General features: G+C 47.0%; 1 protein-coding gene across 1 annotated transcript in view; it reads left to right on the top strand.

Annotated features, from left to right (window-relative positions):
- Positions 1–17,386, top strand: part of ESPNL (espin like) — a 36,006-nt gene that overhangs the window by 336 nt on the left and 18,284 nt on the right. Inside the window, 4 exon segments of the mRNA XM_020989058.1 lie at positions 4,610–4,800; positions 8,534–8,720; positions 12,606–12,788; positions 17,216–17,347. Of these exon segments, the coding sequence (XP_020844717.1) occupies positions 4,610–4,800; positions 8,534–8,720; positions 12,606–12,788; positions 17,216–17,347 (693 nt within the window).

Genomic DNA, 17,386 nt, shown 5'->3' with positions numbered 1-17,386 from the left:
GCTGGCCCAAGGACAAGCAGGCATTTGGATGTGGTTAATGTTCCGTTACACAGTCCTGGTCATTTTCCTCTCAAAATTATGTTAGCTGAAATTTCAGTTAGAAAAAAATCTGAGTAAATGGGAAATGGGTCTGGGATGCTTCAGCTGCCTGGAATGGTGTCGATATGGCGTGGCCAATGGATCCAGGAGACTCAGACTCAGATCCCAGCTCTATCACTTAGTAGCAGTTTGTGACCTTGGACGACTTGCATCAAGTCTCTAGGTCTCAGTCTTCTCATCTGTAAGGTGGGAGTGTTAGATTCTAAGGTCCTTTCCAGATCTAATTCTCATGATCTAGATTTTGGGATCAAGGTGGGCTTATAATCTGTTGCTCCATCTCTAATGTTTTAGAGTATGTATTTCCTATAATATTTTTACTTTTTTTTTCAGTTAGCAAACATTTGTTTTGGGGAAAGAAAAAAAAATCCTTGTAAAAAATATGTCTGGTCAAGCAAAACAAATTCCCATATTGGCCACAACCGTTCATTACAACTCTTTGTTTTGTGCGTGTATGGTGGGAGGCAAAGAGCTGGAAAGGAAAAAGGGTACTCATCACTTGGCTGAACAAATTGGTCTGTGAACATAGCGTCACAAGAAAGATGAAAAGGATGGTTTTGTAAAGATCCCTGAAGACTTAGAAGAAGTGATACCGAGTGAAGTCAGTCGAGGCTAATTTTTTTTAAATAGCATCAATTTCCCTAAGTGTTTTTTATGCATGTTACAAGTGCTACATAAAACCTAATTTCTTAACCACAGAATACGCAGGAGGTAACCTCCTCATATTCTGATCCCATGGTTATGGCAAGACAGACAGACATGGTCCCAGTGACATCTTTTGTAGGGCCAGACTAGGGAAACCCTTTATAGGGTGGGCAAACTAAAAGATTGTCAGTATCAGCTGAAACCAGCATCTCCGTTGAAGAGTCTGATGCCTAAAGCAAAGAGATTGTGAATGCTTAATGAGCCCAAAGCTTTTTCTGGTATAGAAGCACTGACCTAATCTCCATTTTTATCCCATTGACCATGTGAATGTGTTCGTCATTTTATGTGGCTAGAGTCCTAAAGGAAAAAGCTTTACACTCATTTTAAAATCTTTTGGGGAAGATTTATTGGGAAGCAGGTGAATATGTGATTGGTTGTAGATGGAATAAGGAGAGGAGATAACCCCAGAGAAGTGATTGTCCAGGGTCACTGAGGACATCAGTGGCACTGGGAATACATAGTGGTATCCCTTCATTTGGGAGAGTTTGGTTAACTTACCAATGCATGACCAAATAAGTAATTAGGAGGTAGGGGGATCATGCTCTAAACTAGAATGAAATCCTTCAGGTTTTGGAGTTGGTGTTACTGACTCTAAGCGTCCTTTGGTTCTATGAAGGGAATTCGGCATTTATTTGGATAACTTCAATAATTAAGTATTTATCAAGTACCTCATATTTTCTGGATGTCCCACGCACCATAGTAGAGTTTTTAATACGCTTCCTATCTTGCACTGAGAGACCAGAAGAGCATCACACCATCAGCCAGAGTACAATATTGGTTTTCAGTATTGACTCCAGCCTCTGTGAGAGGACAGTGGCAGAATGGGGTATATCTTGATTCCAAAAGCAAGATACTGGTAAGACCAGATCTGGTTCCCCAGACAGTTCAGAGCAGGATAACACTTAGTTCACAAGAGGCCCTTCTGATGGTAAAAAAGGATTGAGGACTGGGGCAAAAAGAAGGTTCAGTTTTGGGGACAATAAGCTGTCCTAGCTCTAGCTACCTTGACTCTAGTTTCCAGAGGAAGTCAATGTTTCCGGACCTTCAAAGGCACAGATGATAATTGACAGTGATCTCTTAGATGGAAAATTAGGAGACTGGTAACCATCCCAATCAGACCCACAAAAGGAAAAAGATCTGAGGGGACTGAGTGGATATGGTGGCCAAAAAAGCTAATGGAATCTGAGGGCGATTCTAACAATGTCCAAGGCAAGAGAATTAGTAAAAAAATGAATTCAACGATGGGTGTGGTAGGAACAAGATATCAAAACTAACCTTCTATCATTACAAAGACTAAGCTTGGCCCAGAAGGAAAAGATACACTCATCCTGGTTAACAAATCAATTTAACACACATGCTTGCTATGTGTTTATTATGCTTACTGTGGGCAGCTAGGTGTCACACTGAATAGAGCTGGGCCAAGTCACCAAGTCTCGTCATTTCTACCTTCACAGTATTTCTTGTGCACATCCGCTTTTCTCAACTCCACAGCCACGACCCTAGGTCTGGCCCTTGTCACCTCACACTCGGACTAAAGCAATAGCCTCCTAATTGGTCTCCTTGCCTCTAGGTTCTTTCCCTGCTAACTCATCCCCTGCTCAGTGGCTAAGGTGATTTTTCTGAAGTGTGGGTCTGGCCATGTCACCCCTCCTGCTCAGAGACCTTTAGTGGCTCCCTCTTACTTCCAGGATCAATGACAAACTCCTATTTGCCATTTCATGACTTGCCACCTTCCTAGCTTTCCAGTAGTCTTACGCTGAGCCTGCTTTCCAGTATTCTCTACACTTTATCTGGGTCTCTGATGGCCAGAGACACTGGTCTACTTGTAATGCTTCAGATAGACCATCGCCCATCTCCGGGCCTTCATACTGGCTGCCTTCCATGCTTGGAAGGCTCTCCTTCCCTCCCCCCAACCCCCAACTCCCATGGCCTTCTTCAGGACTCAGCCTAAATCTCACCCTCTGCAGCATCTCCCTTCTCTGTGGCTGATACCTTCTCCTCTGAGATAACTTTCTGTCTCCTCCATCCATCTTGTGTGTATCTAGTATGTGTGACACATCTTGCGTGTACCTAGTATATATGTGATCCATCTTGAGTGTACCTAGGATGTGTGTGACGCCTCTTGCGTGTACCTAGGATGTGTGTGACACCTCTTGCGTGTACCTAGGATGTGTGTGACACCTCTTGCGTGTACCTAAGATGTGTGTGACACCTCTTGCCTGTACCCAGGATGTGTGTGACACGTCTTGCCCATTAGAAATGGGAGCCCCTTGAGGCCAGGGATCAGTTTTTAATTTCTTGGTATTCCTGGCACTTAGTTGGGTACCTAGCATATAGCAGGTAATTAATAAGTGCTTACTGACCAACCTAGTGTATCCATGAAATCAGAGTTTCAGAACACATTGCACCTCTTCTCTTGAACACAGCAAACCCCCAAATGTGTAGCCTGCTGTGTGACATGCTGGGGAGACAAAGACAGACTTGAGAAATGCTCCCTGGCCTCGGGAAGCTTACGTTTATTCTGCTGCAGGAATGCAGCGTGTGAACGGATAGATGAACACAAAGCAGTTTCAGGAGCAGAGGGGCCCCTGAAGCCTGGCAGGATCAGGAGGGCCTTTGCTGACTTCATGCATTTCCACACTATTCTCCAGGTGTGGCCGAGTACACAGCCCATGTTGTAGTGTGGTCAGCTGTGGAAGCCTGATTTTAGGAAGGCTGTTGGTGAGCTGGGGCGTGGGGGGAGCGCCCATCAGAGGGCAGCTGGACCACTGAAAGGCCTGGACAGAATGCCTTCTAAAGAGCAATTGGAGGAAGTTGTGACATTGAGTTTGGCACTTGAGAGCTGCCTTCGAGTGTTCAAATGGCCGGCACGTGGAAGGACTGGCCCTTTTCTGCTTGGCCTGAGAGGACAGACCTCTGAACCATGTTAGGGATTGGGCGAAGGGGATGGCTGCAGACAGGCAGATTCAGATTTCATATCAGAAAAGACAGCTTCCTAATTCAAGTTACCCAAAGTTAAGTGCAATGCCTCACACACAAGAGGGAGTGGGCTTCCCGTCACTGAAGGTCATCACATAGATGTTGGGAGACCACCTCTGGGGGATGTTGCTGAAAGAACCCTTGCTCATACTGGAGATAAACTAAGATCCTGACATCTCTTCCCAAATGAAAATCTCTTGATTCTCTGCAATCAGAAGTCAGTGGGCTCTGCACAAGTGGAGGTCCAGTAAGGAGACTGGAAGACAGGAAACAAGGTGGCTTCTGGGTTATGGCTGAACATTTTCTCTGCCTGTTTGCGTTATCCATATGACGCTTCTTCTGGGTCTCCTTGGCCTAAAATAGCCACTCATCTATCATCTAAAATTGAGTCAGTCTCCACAAAACTGGGAAGGAGCTGAAGGTTGTTTTCTATTCCTATGTTCCTTGTCAGCCCCTTTCCTTCTGAGAGTCTCGATTCTTCCCATTTGCGATTCCTTGTCCTATTCACAGAGGGCTTCACTCTCAACCAACGGTCAGAATTGCCCCTGACGTGCTAGTTAATATCAAAGCTTAAAATGTTAATCCCTCTCAAAAGCATTTGCATCAAACCAAACAAATGAATCTCTAAAGGTGGGAATCCAGGCCAGATAGCTGGAGAGTAGCTCTTCTGGGAGCACAGATGTCCAGTACTACCTCATAATCACTCTACACTCTTTAGGTACTCATCAGCTAAAATTAAAATGAGACTTGTCTGGAGGGATAACAGCTGCTCACCCAAGTGAGCTGATGTTGATATGGGATATCCACCCTGCTCTTTCTTTCTCTCCAGGATCAGGATGTGTCAGGGGTCTCCCCGCTGCACCTTGCTGCTCGTTTCGGGCACCCCGTCTTGGTGGAGTGGCTGGTCCAGGAGGGCTGCAATGTCTCCCTGGAGACCGTGGAGGGAGCGCTTCCTATACACTATGCTGCTGTCAAGGGGAACTTGACCTGCCTGAAGCTGCTGGTCGCTGCAGACAATAGGTGAGCAATCCCAAAGGAGCACGGGAAGGGTGACTACCTGTCACAGGGGTGACCACAGTTGTGTCCAAAGATCTGTCTAGAGAGTTCCTCCACCCTGCTGTGAATGGGAGAGCAGCAGAAAGGGGGAGCAAGATCAGAACTGGGGGGTAGGGATTTTAGAGGCCATCAAATCCTATCCTCTCCCCCGTCGTTTTACCAGAGACACAGAGAGATAAGGTGACTTGCCTGGAGTCATATAGTTAGTAAGTATCTGAGGTGAGATTTGAATTCAGGTCTTCCTGACTCCCAGGCCAGCTTTTTATCCACTACGCTATCTTGCCTCTCTAAAAAAAGAAGCTGGGATACTTCAGTGCAGCTTTAGGAGGTCTGACGCAGGCTAGCAAGGCTTATGACCTTGGCATAAGGTAGCATCTTTCCTCAGTGGTTGCCAGGCAACCCTTCCTCCAATCCCCACATGGGATCCAAGGTCTCAAAGGAAATGCAATGCTTCTTGGGCAAACAAAGAGCAAGACCCTGAAAGTCTTTCACTGTGCTCGCCTTCTTGAAATGCCACGGAGGTTAGATGCTGTGACTCACCTCAGAGAGTCACAAATTTAGAACTGGATCAGACCGAGAAGTCAAGTGTCTTTGGAAAACGTGAAGGTGCAGAGGTGTAGGAGGCTTGGTGAATATTGTCAAGGTTGGAAAATGAGTGACTTGGGAGCCAGGCAGGCTTTCAAGAAATCGGATCCTTCTTAAGAGTGAATGCCTGAAATTAACAGGCAGAGAGATGGTCCCTTTGAATGGATAACCCCCATCTCCTCTGGATGAGAAAAGTAGGATTTAAGCAGCTCTGGAGGTGCAAGAGGAGGATTTGGGAGGGAGTTTGACAGAATGAAAAATTTCCTATGAAAATTTCAAGACACAAGAATGAGCTTCCGAAAAAAATCACCTTCTCAGACAATTATCAGACTCAGACCTGCTCAATTCTAGCCTTTGGGGCTGCTTGGAGAGGCTTGTTCGTAGTAACCTAAATCTAGGCCTGGAAGGGAACTCAGAGGCCATCTTTACAGCTGAGGAAACTGAGGCCCAGGAAGTAATTTGCTTAAGGTCACATAGGTAAATTGAACCCAGAATTCCTGACGCTGGCACTAGTGCTCCTTGCCCTGCACCACAGTGATCCCCCCGAAATGACCCTCCCAGAAGCCTAGCTTTCATCCCTTTGGCTCTCCCTTCTCACTTATCTTCCCCCATTCCTAGTACCTCAGCCTCTGCCCCAGCACACATCCACGTGCACACACACACACACACACACACCCCACATCCACACATCACATGCAACAAAGGACACTGGAAAATGTTTTGAGGTGAATAGTTTAGACTCAGAATCAGTCTCCACATCAGTGACCATTCCTCGAGGCTGTGAAAGAAAAGTTTGTCTTCTACACCTCCTTCCCCTTGGCTTCCCACCACCAGCCCTCAGGTCCCACTTCTCTGGTGTTCTCCCTCCCTCCTCTTCAGGAAACAGAAGTTGACAAGTTCATTGGAGCAGATTTAAAGTTGGGAAGGGACTCAGAGATCACCTAGTGTTATCATCTCACTTCATTTTAACTGAGGTCCAGAGAGGGCAAGCAATGTGCCCATTTGCTACAGGGTGTAAATAGTAGAATTGGGTTTTGAACCTGGGTCTTCTGACTCCAAACCTAGCTCTCCTTGCACCATAAAATGCCTCATACAATTCATTATTGTAATAATGTGTTATATAAAAATAAAATATACACATACATTCATACTCATTCCCAAGAAACATAATTTTACACATTCCATTCATCAAGGTAGTAATGTTACATGCATCTACACATTAGTGTGGGAATGTTACATACATTCCTATGCCGGTGGAATAAAAATCTTAAGCTAATTTTCCATTGACATCCTCTTATGATGACCCTGAATTCTCCAAGGCTGCCAATGGGGCTGAAGCTGGGGGATCTTTCCAAACTGGAAAGGCTTTCAGCATAGGCCTGATGGTGTCCTGGGTATTTGTTGTCTGGAGGAAGGGAGGAAGGGAGGGAGGGAAAGAAGGAAGGAGAATGAAGGAAGGAAGGATGGGATGAAGGAAAGAAGCAAGGAAGAAAGTGAAGAATGAAGGGAAAGAGGATGAAGAATGTAGCAAGCAGTGAGAATTAGCACAAGTGCATATTCATACCTGCTTTTGAAATGTAATTACGGCTGATATTTCTGTAGCTCCTCAAAGCTCATGAAGCACTTTGCACACACTATCTTGTTTGATTCTCACAAGAGTCTTTGAGGGTGGTTGAACAAATATCATTCCCATTTTATGGATGAGGGAGCTGAAGTTTAGAGAAATGGAGAGACTTGTCCAAGGTCAGCACAGGGAGTCAGTGACTGAGCTAAGACTTGAACCCAAAGCTCTGCCTTCACCTTCAGCAGCCTATATTCACACCCCACCTTGTTCTGCTATTCTCAGTCTCGGAGCCTCAGTTTCCTGCTTTTGATCATAAATGTTGCTGCTATAAGTGTTTTTTGTACATAATGGTCTTATTGCTATTAGTAACCTTCGAGTACAGTCCTGGAAATGGGATCTCTAGGTCAAAGGATGTAAGCAATTTCATAACTTTTCTTGCATAAAACATAAGCTCCATCCCACTCCCAGGAGACTATAAACTCCCTGAGGGGAGGAAATTCTTGGCGTGCAAACTCCTTCCTTGGCTGCAGATCTGACTCTTCTATACCTTCATAGAGAATCACCCTGGGCATTGGGAGGTTAAGTGACTTGTCTATGATGACATGGCTAGTATGTGGGGCTTGAACCCAAATAATCCTGATCCTAAGCTGCCTCTTTATCCACTGCCCCACACTGCCTCTTTATCCACTACCCCACACTGCCTCTTGCTTTACATATAGCAGACACTGAATCAATACTGGATTGGACAATTCCCAATTGTTTTCCAGAATGTTTGGACCAACTCACAACTTCTCTAGTGTCTCCAACATTGAACTTCCCTATTTTTACTAATTTGATGGAGAAGGGGGAGGGGCAACCCATCTCTTTAAAATTTCTTTCTAAAAAGTGTTTTTATTGACATATTTTATTTTATGACATTTCCACCCCCAAGTATATCCTGTCCCCCACTATTACCCAGAGAGTCAGATCTTGTAATAAAGAATTAAAGACAAAAAAAAACCAGTTTAACAAAACTAACCATTATATCCCTCATCCCAGGCTGACAGTATAGGACATTGTTCACACCCAGAATCCACCATCTCTCCAGTGAGAAGACAGAAGTTGAGTCTTTATCTTTTCCTACAGGGCCAAGCTTAGTCATTGTAATGATACGAGGTTCAGTTTTGCTCTCTTGTTCCTACCATATACATCGCTGGATTCATTGTATAGATTTTGTTTCCTGCTTCTGCTTACTTGACCCTGCATCAGTTCATATAAGCCTTCCCAGGCTTCTCTGTATTCTTCACTTTTTCTGTTTCGTACAATGCAATGTGCTATGACATTCACATACCAGGGTTGGTTCAGCTCAGCTAAGCCTTTTAGAGGCATCAGACAGAAAGGACAATTGGCAAGGTTTCTGACTCTATCGAAAAACAGACCTAGCCAAGCTTATTCCTGGCCTCAGCTGACTCCTCCTTCAGGCTCGTTCTTGCTGGAGTGCTAAACTCTAGTGGAAGGGTTACATCTTTTTTCTGACTCTCCCTTCTCTCTCCCATCTCCCCCCTACAGGTGTGTGAACAGGCAGACCCAGAGCGGAGCCTCCCCTCTCTACCTGGCCTGCCAGGAAGGCCACTTACACATTGTCCAGTTCCTAGTGAAGGACTGTGGGGCTGATGTGCACTTGCGGGCCCACGATGGCATGACCGTGCTACATGCAGCTGCCCACAGCGGCCACTATTCCGTTGTGGTCTGGTTGGTAAGAACATGGTCAGCTTGGGGAACAGAGGAAAGGAGGGAGGGGGTGGCAGGGAAGCTGTGGATCCCCATGTGAGATACAGTGAGAATGGCAGGAAATCATGGCCTTTTAGCTCCAATGACCAGGGGACCATGAGGATGGTGAGAGATCTTAAGACCATGCCCTGTGAAGATCAGCTGGAGAGCTGGAAGGGACTGAGAGGCCAGAGAGTCCCACCTCCTCATGTTACAATTGATATGACTTCCTGAGGGTCACACAGCTAGTGTAAGAATCAACCTGGACTCTCCTAGAGTCAGGAAGACTCATATTCTGGCCTCAGACACTTCCTAGCTGTGTGACTCTGGGCAAGTCATTTCACCCTGTTTGCCTCAGTTTCCTCATTTGTAAAATGAGCTGGAGAAGGAAATGGCCAACCACTCCAGCATCTTTGCCAATAGGGTCATAAAGGTCTGGACCCAGCTGAGAAATGACTGAAGAACAACTCCAGGCTTCCAGCACACCCCTGGCAACCTAAAGACCTAAGAATGGTCATTTTGGAGGAGAGACTGTAGAGGGATAAAGGGCAATGGGTTTGGAGACAGGAGAGACCTGAGTTCTAATCCTGGCTCTGGGAACATGAGGAGCTCATCAGTGCTCTCAGGCCTAACTCCTCATTTGGACAGGGACAGTCAATGGGGGAGGCCGAAGGAGGTCTTGGTGATTAGCAGGGCCAGCCTAGAATTGTACACACACACACATATACACACACACACACTCATACACACACATCTCTTTATGAGAACTCTTCAGGTCTAATTGTTTCATTGGTGTTTTCAATTTATCTTTATTAGTTTGAATGCTAATCTTAGGCTTCATGACCATTTGTTAGGTAGTAGAGGGCATTCTTGCTCATCTTTGTATGGAGCTTGCTAGTCCCTGCGTTCCCTTCCAATTGTCACTAAAATGAGAGTATTAAACTTGGTGATCTGAGGGTGATCTGAGGGGCAAAGTGGCTCAGTGGGAAAAGAACTGAAGCTGGAGTCAGAGACCCTGGGTTTGCATCTTACCGGTGCCACTTACTAAGTGTGAGACCTTGAGTAAGTCTCTTCCCCTCTCCAGGCCTCACTTTTTACCTCTGTAAAATGGGAGATTGGACCAAATCTACAAGTGAATTTCTAAGGTCGTTTCCAGCTCTAAGTCCTCTGACCGAGGTTTTAAAAGGAGAATTATGATGAAGAAAGGCTGGTAGTTAACAAAACACTGGAAAACAGTGGAAGAGAGATTAGACTCTACTCTGCTTGGTGCCAAGGGACAGAACCTGGAGCCAGGGGTGGGTGGAGGGGGCAGGAGAGAGATTTCAGTTCAATGTCAGGGAAACACCTTGTTCTGATAAGTAGAGCTATCTACAGATGGGAGGGCTGCCTTGGGAAGTAGTGGGCTTTCCATGGCTTTGGGGGGGGGGGAGAAAGGAGGAGGAGGAGGAGGGGGGGAGGAGAAAGAAGGGGAAGAGGAGGGGGAAGGAAGGGGAGGGAGGAGTCGTTTTGTCGCACAGGATGACAAGGCGTGGATGGGTTGCGATTTGCACTGGTAGAGAGAGCTCAGAAGTGACCTCACTGATGCCTTTACCATCTATGGATGGTACTTATATTAGCGTATCTGAGTTCCAGAATGAAAATAAATTAGCCAATCAATCAACAACATTCAGCTGCTCGGGTAGCCCTGGAATTGGAGGTGGGGAGCATCACAGGCAAACCAGCTGCTCCCGCTTTCCCCAGCGCTCTCCTGGTGAATGTGGTCAGATCCCTCCCTCCCAGATCTGTCCTCGGGGTTCGTTTTTCCTTAGTCAAAGTCTCCGCTCCCCCACCCCCAGCCCCCGAGCAGATCAGCTTTCAGAAAGAACAGTTGAGGGAATCAGCTTCTCTGAGCGCCGAGGGAGTCTTTGCTCGCGCAGCCCCCTCCTCAGCTTCGAACTGCTCACTCGTGACTCGGACTCATTTTGTCCGGAGGGAGCGGGGTGGGAAATGTATTAGACGTTACTAAACTAAAACGCATTCACGTGGCTCAAGTTCCCATCCAGGATAAAGCCTGGCACGAGAAAGCCTGGACCAAGGTCCAGATCTAGATCCTTTAAGAAAAAAAATATCTCTGTGTATTCCAAGTCATTCACTGCTCATTTCTCGCTGCCTCTCCTTTATTAGTGACGAATCACACAACCAGGAACAGACCGAATCTATCCTAGGTTTTGTTTGTTTTTTGTTTGGAATAAAGCGGTATTAAAGTAACAATTAAAACAAAAGGCGTGAGTAACTTTTAAGGACAGAAACTACTTTGTATTAGAACCCGGTGTTTAGTGGAAAGAAAAGGAAGGGGGAAAGCGGCAATTTTCCATCTACATGAATTTTTAGGCAGGGGAAGACACCCCACCACTGAAACATGCTAAGTCTCTCACACTCCTGTGAAAGAAAGAAAGAAAGAAAGAAAGAAAGAAAGAAAGAAAGAAAGAAAGAAAGAAAGAAAGAGAAAGAAAGAAGAAAGAAAGAAAGAAAGAAAGAAAGAAAGAAAGAAAGAAAGAAAGAAAGAAAGAAAGGAAAAAAGAAAAAAAGAAACACACAAAAGATTTTAGGGGCAGCTAGGTGGCACAGTAGATAGAGCTCCAGACTTGGAGTCAGGAGGATCTGAGTTCAAATCTGGCCTCAGACACTTGAAACTTACAAGCTGTATGACACTGGACAAATCACTTAACCCCATTGCCTCACAAAAAAAAGAAAAAGAAAAGAAACCCACACTCCTGTCTACCTGTGCCTATGTACAGGAAGGCACCAGGTGTTCCGAGGGAGCCCTGCTGTACTCAGCACAAATCTCCTTTGCTCTTCTGTTTCTCTCTATCTCTGTCTAAGCCTTGTGTCCATGCCAAATGTCAGTGAAAGTCTCTTGTTATCACCCAGGGCAGGAAGAAAACCCCTCTGTCTTTGGGACTCCACTTCCCAGAAGTCCCCTCAGCTGGTCTCTGAGGGTTTCCACTCTTTGTTTGCAGGGGGACCGATCTCCTCAGGACCTGGATCCACTTACTGTACTAAGCCCTAGGGATTCAAAGAAGAATCAAAACCCTTCTGGGCTCACTACAGGCTTCCATTCTTAAAATACTCTGTACCTGTGATTGAACCATTTAGGTTTTGGTGGCACTGTTGTTCCTGGGAAATCCCACCCTGTGATATTGTCAGTGCAGGGAACTCCCTGGGGAGGAAACTCTCTCTACCTGTGCAAGTAGCCACCTGTCCTTTAATTGATAATCTTAGGGAATTACCTGGGACCTTCAGAGGTGAAATGCCTAGCCCAGGGTCACAGGGCCAGGATGTGTCAGAGAAGCCAGATCTTCCTTCCTCTAAGGCTGGCCCTCTCTCCTCTAAAAATTGCTGGGTAGTAGTGGGCTCTCCATGGCTGGAGGGGAAAGAAAGGAGGAGGAGGAGGAGGAAAAGGAGGATTCCCATTTCTGGGAATGAATTTGATGGCTCAATTCCCTTTTCTTTTTTAAACCTCTGCGTTTGTTGTTAAGCTCTGTGTGGGACATTAGAATGAGGGCCATGTGCGATCACATCTAAATGTGGCAATTGGGAACCTGAGCTCTGTGCCCTGATTCACAGGCTGGCCTGGGAGGAAGTCAGTTTTCTGAGCATGTACAATGGTGTTGGACACATGAGATGCCCGGCAGGTTACGCCCTCATTGATGACCTGATGGTTGATTCCACTGGGCCAAGACAAAAGCCTTTCCTTGGCATCTCTGTCACCAGATGGACTGGGTGGGCTGGGCCTCCAGGATGCTTGAAGGGCTATGTGGCCAAGGGTTCAAGGTGGGGTTTAGGAGACCAAGGATTCCTTCTGTTCATGCCCATTCCTCCTTCCTCTTAGGTCACATTCACAGATATCAGCCTGATGGCTCGAGATGATGAGGGAGCTACAGTGCTACACTTTGCAGCCAGAGGGGGTCACGCACCCATTCTGGATCGGCTTCTTCTGATGGGTGCCCAGATAATCCGAGATCACTGGGGAGGGACCCCTCTCCATGATGCAGCAGAGAATGGGCACCTGGAGGTAAGGCACAGACATACTGCCCAGAAAGGCCTGGGAGTCCTTGAAAACCTCCCCAACCTAGCCCCAATCTGAGCATTGCCCAGGTAGTCATGGTGATAGGTCAGACACCGTATTGGAGTAAGTGATGCACGTGGGATCAGGATGTTGGCAAAGCTGCCCATGGCACAGAGGTGGGAGGGAGGCTTACTGGATGATAGAGGCCTGATCCTAAAAGATCATCATGGGCTTAAGAAGGAACATGGGCTGAGTATAACAAGATGAAATGGAAGAAGAAGAACTATGACATTTTACACATGGGCTCAAAATGTCAGCCTCACAAGTATAAGAAGGAGGAAGGCTTGGCTAGACAGAGCAGTTCATTTTTAAAAACCCAGTGGATTCTAGTAGGCTGTAGGCCCACTGAGCATCAACAGTGTGGTATTATAGCCAAGAAAACTAAGGTGAATTAGGGGACACTAAGGCAGTTAGAGCATCCAGGACTACGGGGCAAGGGGTGGGGGACAATTGTTCTGCTTTGCTGAGTCCTGGCCAGCCCACATGTGGAGTATTGTGTTCAGGTCTGGGCATCCCATTTTTGGAAGGGCATTGGAGAGGTGGGAGCAGGGTGGCCAGGATGATGAAGGGCCTGGGTCTACACTGTATGAAAGCTGGTTGAAGGAAATGGGAATATTTATCCTGGGGAAGAGAAGACTGGGGGGGGGCTTTTTCTCCCTGCCCCTTTCCTTCTCACCCTATCCCCCAAATCTAGGATCTACGGGTGAGAAAGGTATATTCACCTATCCAGGAGAACATAGCTAATGTCTTTCTTGAAATCCAGTCCCTAGTGACCAATGGCTGCCGGGCATCTTCACCAGGATGGGCCATGGACATCTCAAACTCAACATGCCCCAAACAGAAGCCAATTAACCAATCAACAAGCTTTAATTAAACCTGTGCCATGTACCAGATTCTCTACTGAGTACTGGAGAAACAAAGGCATGACTGAGACACTCCCTGGGGAAGCATCGTGTGTGTGTGTGTGTGTGTGTGTGTGTGTGTGTGTGTGTGTGTGTGTGTGTACATGAGATATATATTTGTCTCTCTGTCTGTCTATCTATCAACACACATGATATCAGGTAAGTTGGAGAACGAGGCCCCAGTAGCTCAGGGGACAATGAATGGTTTCATGTAGAAGATGGTGCTTGAGTTGCACCTTGAAGGAAGCCAAGGTTTTTAAGAAGAGGAGGTGAGGAGTTGCACATCTCCTTCCAAATCCATCCCTTCTTTCCATTTCCTTCTATCCACTGAAGGTACCACATTTCCCAGCCTCCCCCCCACCCGAGTCATCCTTGACCCCTTTCTCTCCCCTTCTTCTGTACAACCAGCTTCTCAGTCTTGTCAGTTCTGTTTTCTCAACATTTTCATGTTCTCTCACACAGGCACCGCCTTAGGTCAAGTCCCCATCCCCTCTCGCTTGGATGACATAATAGTCTTTTAACTGGTCTCCCATCCACTGTCTGCTTCCTCCAATCCACTCTCTATAGAGCTACCAAAATCATCATAAAGCATAGGTTGGCCCTTTTCCTTTCCTTGCTCAAAGAATAAAACTCCACTCAGCCTGAAGGTGAAAGCCCTCTTCATTCTGCCTCCACCCTCCCTTTTCAGTCTTATGTCATGTTTCTTCCTTAATTCCATTTTTGTTGAAATTTGTCTAACATCAGAATGGTAAACACAGGCTCTGAAGGTTGGGGTCCCCATCCAGTGTGTCTATTTCAGGTGGGGAGAAGGGTATGGGTAGCTGGCCAAGACACTCTCCCCAGGTCTAATGTTCTCTTCAAGTGTCCCAATAGAATGTCTTGCACACCCCTGGGGTACACATGCCCAGTGGTGTCCTGGTAAATGTTTAACCAAAAAGAGCACACACAACACTTTTAAGATTAGTCTTTATTATTAGCATCCTCTACATCATTTTCTCAAGTCTGGACAATCAACAAAACAGTAAGTCAAGCCCTGGTTAGTAGAGTTCACTGATTTCCAAGGTGTGAATGCTCCCACTGAAAGTTGAACACTTGGCTCTCTCTCAAGACAGTGTGAGCTGGCTCCAGCATACTCCTGCTCACCCAGAGACCATTGGCTGAGGGCACCACGTGAAAAAGCAAATGGGTAGAACTGAGGGTTTCAGAAGCTGGAGTCCCTTGACTCTGGACTTCAGGAGACCAACAGAATAGGTTAGCCAACAGGACAGGGACACTTCAAGACTTCATTTTTATTCTCTTTCCCTCGGGTTCTAGAGGTAGCCTGAATGGAACATTGAGCCCGATGCCCTTTTGTGAATAAGGGCTAAGACCATGCTGAGAGCTTGTGAATTGGAGAGAGTATTTAGGGTTTCTCTGTCATAGGTAAGAAATCTAGAAAAGAACAGCAGTTGAAGTTCCCATTGGGTGTGGAGGTGACCCAGGAGTCTCAGAACAGCAGAGTCAGAGAATCCCAAAGAGTCCTCAAAGGGACCTCAAAGACTGGAAGGTCCAATCTTTGCCTGAATGAGATGTCAAGATCCCCTCTCCATCATCCTCCAAAATCCAGTCTTTGCTGGAAGAGCAGTCGTGAGTCATCGAACAGATGACCAAAGGGGAGGGTGGAGCTTTGCCTAACCCAGCAAGGATACAGAGGCACTTAGCTTCTGTAGAGGCAGAGGACCCTGTTTTCCTCATCTATAAAATGGGATCATAGCAGCAGCAACCTTCCAGAGTTGTTGTGAGGATAAAATGAGATAATATCTGTAAAGTGCTTTGCAAATCTTGAAGCTCTCTCTATATGCTGCTCAATGTGGTCGAAATGGAAATCAGGACCAAAAACAGCTCCATAGTCTAGAAGGGTGAGTCAAAGAGGACTAAATGACATTTAATAGGGAAAATGTCAAACCTTACACTCAGGTTAAAAAAATAATCTCCCAGGCACAGCATGGGGGGGAGTCTGAGTAGACAATTATGCTTATGGACAAGGTCTGGTGGTTTTCTGTGAGTTGGCAGTAAGCCCCGGCAGGCCCCAAAGCTAATGACATCTTGGGCAGCAGGAAGAGCAACTGAGGGTCAGTGACAAGGAGGGTGATGGTCCTTCTGGCCTCTGCCCTTGGTCCTGCTGGCCTCTGGCCTCTGCCTTTGCAAGAACACGGCAGCTTTCAGCATCAGGAGCCTGATTCTGGTGCCTCCTTTTAGGAAGGATGCTGATAAGCTGGAATACATCCAGAGGAGGGTGATGGTCCTTCCGGCCTTTGCCCTTGGTCCCGCTGGCCTCTGGCCTCTGCCTTTGCAAGAACACGGCAGCTTTCAGCATCAGGAGCCTGATTCTGGTGCCTCCTTTTAGGAAGGATGCTGATAAGCTGGAATATATCCAGAGGAGGGTGAGCAGGATGATGTGGGCACAGGAGATGATGAAATAGAACTCAGCGGAGGAGCTGGGAATTCTTTCTCTGGAGGAGAGGAGATGCACAAGAGCCCCATCTCTCCCTTGAAGTATCTCAAGCACTGTCAGCGGATCAGGGATTCACCTTGTGTGGCTCCCCAGGTCAGAGCCAGGAGCAAGGAGAGCCTGGCTGATCCTTGTGGCAGAGGCGGGTTTTGGTTTGATGTCAGGGGAAAGGCCCTCAGGATTGTAGCTATTCCCAAGCTGAATGGGCTGCACTGAGTGCCGGTTTCCTCATTACTGGAGGGCTCCGGGGGAGGGCAGGTGACACTTGGGGATGATGGAGAAGGAATTCTCCTCCAGGTACAAGCTGGACTAGGTGCTTCTCAGCATTCCTCCTAATCTGATAGTTTAGGATTCCATGAACGAGACATTTACCCCTAAGAAGGAAATGAGCAAGACAAGCTAGGATGAGGAAAGGAGTCACAGTCCTTACCTGTGCATCTCTAGGATGTAGGATGGTAGAGCAGAAAGCAGGTGGGGAGTCAGGAGGCTTGGGTGTGAATTCCAAGTGACCACAGCTACCAGCTGGGTGATCCTGGCAAAGCCATCTACCTGTTAAATGGGGGCAGCAAAACGCATACTGAGCAGCTAGGTGGTGCAGTGGATAGAGCACCAGATGTGGAGTCAGGAAGACCTGAGTTCAAATTTGACCTCAGACACTTCCTTCCTAGCTGTGTGACTCTGGGCAAGTCACTTAGCCCTGTTTGCCTCAGTTTCCTCATTTGTAAAATGAGCTGAAGAAGGAAATGGTAAGCCACTCCAGTATCTATGCCAAGAAAACCCCAAATGGGGTCACGAAGAGTCAGACATGCCTGAAAGATGACTGAACAGCAACAGAAATACGTATACTGCCCATCTCATGGGAGAGTTACGAGGAAATCGCCTTGTAGACCTCAAGTGGCTGGAGAGATGGGTGTGGGGCAAGGATGTGGGTGTGGGCAAGGCCGGCACCCTTCTCACTCTGCCCAATGGTGTCGTTTCAGTGCTGTCAGACCTTGGTTTCACACCGGGTGGATCCTGCACTTCAGGACGGCGATGGCTATACCGCACTGGACTTGGCAGTCTATAACGGCCACCGTGACTGCTCTCGGTACCTGCTGGAGGTGCAGAAGCTGGTGAGGAGCCTGGAGCAGTGGGGAGGGGGGCAGTGAGCT

This window comes from Phascolarctos cinereus, unplaced genomic scaffold, assembly GCF_003287225.1.
Source record: "Phascolarctos cinereus isolate Bilbo 61053 unplaced genomic scaffold, phaCin_HiC Scaffold_7;HRSCAF=346, whole genome shotgun sequence".
Taxonomy (NCBI): Eukaryota; Metazoa; Chordata; class Mammalia; order Diprotodontia; family Phascolarctidae; genus Phascolarctos; species Phascolarctos cinereus.
Note: the sequence above shows the minus strand (reverse complement) of the source record. Positions and strands in the feature narration are given on the sequence as shown.